The sequence below is a fragment of the Notolepis coatsorum genome, assembly GCF_963971535.1.
Source record: "Notolepis coatsorum genome assembly, chromosome: 18".
Taxonomy (NCBI): Eukaryota; Metazoa; Chordata; class Actinopteri; order Aulopiformes; family Paralepididae; genus Notolepis; species Notolepis coatsorum.
In genome coordinates, this window is record NC_140182.1 from 71,051,951 (window position 1) to 71,054,424 (window position 2,474).

Below are 2,474 nucleotides of genomic sequence, written 5' to 3' on the forward strand. Positions count from 1 at the left end.
TACATGTTGATTTTGACACAAGTGTCATGTTATAACATGGAGTTTTTGTGAGATCTTGTTATAATCTTCAGGAAGTGCACTTTATGACGTCACTTACAACTGCACAGTTCCTTTAACCCTTAAAATATATATGTTAAGTCGTTTTTTATTGTAATTTTTTCATTTATATTCTCTGGTTGTTTGTCATTTCTTCGCACGCTGTGCTTGTTGAGTGTTTGTTGAGTGTATAGTCCTCTCATGTCCCTTCCATCTGGAGAACTTCATTAGCTGTTGAACTCTACTTCACATTTAAGCAAGAGTAATACAGCAGATCCGTTGATTATTATATCATGTAGACCTAGTTTATTATGGCTATACGTTCACACTGCAGATGACAGTGGCCCAAATCTGATTTATTTGCTCCTTATGTGACTCAGATCTTCAACAGTGTGAACAATACAGATCACATGGAATCTGATCTTTTCAATTCTGATTTCATACCTGGTCCTAAATCAGATACAGGTCTGATCTTTTGCAACGTGACCTCATTCTGAACAGTCGTGCGACTTTCATGCGATTTTTTTTTTTTTTTTTTTACATCCATCTTCGTTATTGTTCATTTGCGCATGCGGGTCAAGTTCAGAAGCTGACCAGTTCACACTGGAATCTGATCTTGGCCACATTTAGAAAATAATGTGAACAGCCAAACAAACAAAATCTGATCTGCTTGAGCAATGAATCAGACGTGAGCACTTTGGCTTGCAGTGTGAACGTAGCCTTTGTAAGCTGTTTTGCCTCCTGTGATTGAAAGCTTATTAGCGCAGGGCAGCAGGACCTAAACCTATTCCTTTTTTTTAGTTGCCGTTTGGTACAGAGAACAACCACAGGAAAACGGCCAGGCTCAAGTTATACCCGTCAGCTTAAAACAGTTTCCTCTTCCAGAAAATGTTACTACGCCTGTATTTTAAGTTTTAATTTAGCTTTCATTCCATACTCCGTTAATTTCCTCATTGAGCTGCCTGGTGATGATTCTCTCTCCCAATTCCCCAACAAGGTTTTGAAGCGCGTTTCCTGTTAATGCGCATGTAGCAGGCGTGAGTATACAGTGTACGTTTGTAGTGCTGTGTGTATAGTGCCTATTAAAAATATTAATTCTCAAAACAAACTGCTATTGTTAATATAACAAACCGCTTCCGTTTCGAGCACGCCGGCCTATAATTATATTATACCATTATAATTATACCAAGATAATTCGAGCACGTTCCATTAGGCAGCCTATAGGCCTAATGTTGTTTTTTTGACTGACACGCACGCACACACACACACACACACACACACACACACACACACACACACACACACACACACACACACACACACACACACACACACACACACACACACATCCTACTCACTCTGATTTCCTAGCGAGGGTCGAGGATCGGGGGGTCAGCGGTACTAGAGAACGGCAGCTAGGGCTACTTCTCCCATCTTCTTGGTCACTTTCGGCCGGGGAAGAAGTGGACGTGTTCGCGGGAACCAGCTGCATGCCCCCCGGGTCCGCAGCATCCGCGGGCTCTGCAGGTTGGCAGGGCTGCGGCGGGGGAGGCGGTGGAGGGACATGATCCGGCGGAGCCTCTGTCTGCAGCTGGGGGTCGGGGGGGTGGTGGTGATGGAGATAGCCGGGGTCAGGGTGATGGTGGTAATGATGTTGCAGTTGTCCTCTGCTGTCCTGTAGGTGCCTGTTCTCCCCGATCAGCTCGTCCACGCGCCGGTCCAGCTCCTCGATCCGGCTACGCTGGGTCTGGATCAGACTCTGCTGGTTCTGGACTATGGTGGTGAGCTCGCGCAGGTACAGAATCGCCTGCACCGGGTTTTCCAGCAGGCTCGAGCTCGCCATTCCCGAGAGAAAATTATGAAGGAGGGGGGGGGGGGGGAAGATGCAGGGATGGATGGGAGACAGGAGAGAGGCGAGATACGAAATCCGTTTTGGAGTGAGAGGCAGATTTTCAACTCGTTCGGTTCTGAACGAGGTGCATAAATGCACTGACCGACCGAGCCTCCGGTTTCTCGAGTCGTCTTCTATCTCTCTCTTTCTCCCCGCTGCCCGTGCGCGCGCTGAATGAGTGGTGCTGATGAGAGGATCCACAGCCAGATGTGACAGAAGGGAGGGGGGCTCTGTGGGCTGGATGCGTCATTACGCAGAGATAGAACAGCAGAAAAGCGAGCTCGCGCTAACACACACAAGCGTACGTACGCACGCACGCGCGCGCATGCCCATACCCCCCCCCCCCACACACACACACACACACACACACACACTGAGAGATTAATCAGAATTTGATTTCACGATCTTTGTCGCGGAAAGTCACTCTGAAAGCCCCCCTCCCCCTCACCTCATCGCGTTGGATATGCCCAGTCACGTGACTGTATTTCTGGAACGTGTCTCCAATAGTGTTGTGTGCCTTTAAATTAGAATTGATGACGTAGGAGGC

At 47.7% G+C, this 2,474-nt stretch overlaps 1 protein-coding gene across 1 annotated transcript in view; it reads right to left on the reverse strand.

Moving 5' to 3' along the window:
* iqsec3b (IQ motif and Sec7 domain ArfGEF 3b) overlaps positions 1-1,879 on the reverse strand; it is a gene marked incomplete at both ends in the record, with an annotated part of 155,345 nt that extends 153,466 nt beyond the window's left edge. The window contains one exon of the mRNA XM_084335489.1: positions 1,395-1,879. Coding sequence (XP_084191615.1) covers positions 1,395-1,879 — 485 coding nt within the window. The remainder of the gene's footprint in view (positions 1-1,394) is intronic.
* Between the last annotated feature and the right edge of the window lie 595 nt (positions 1,880-2,474).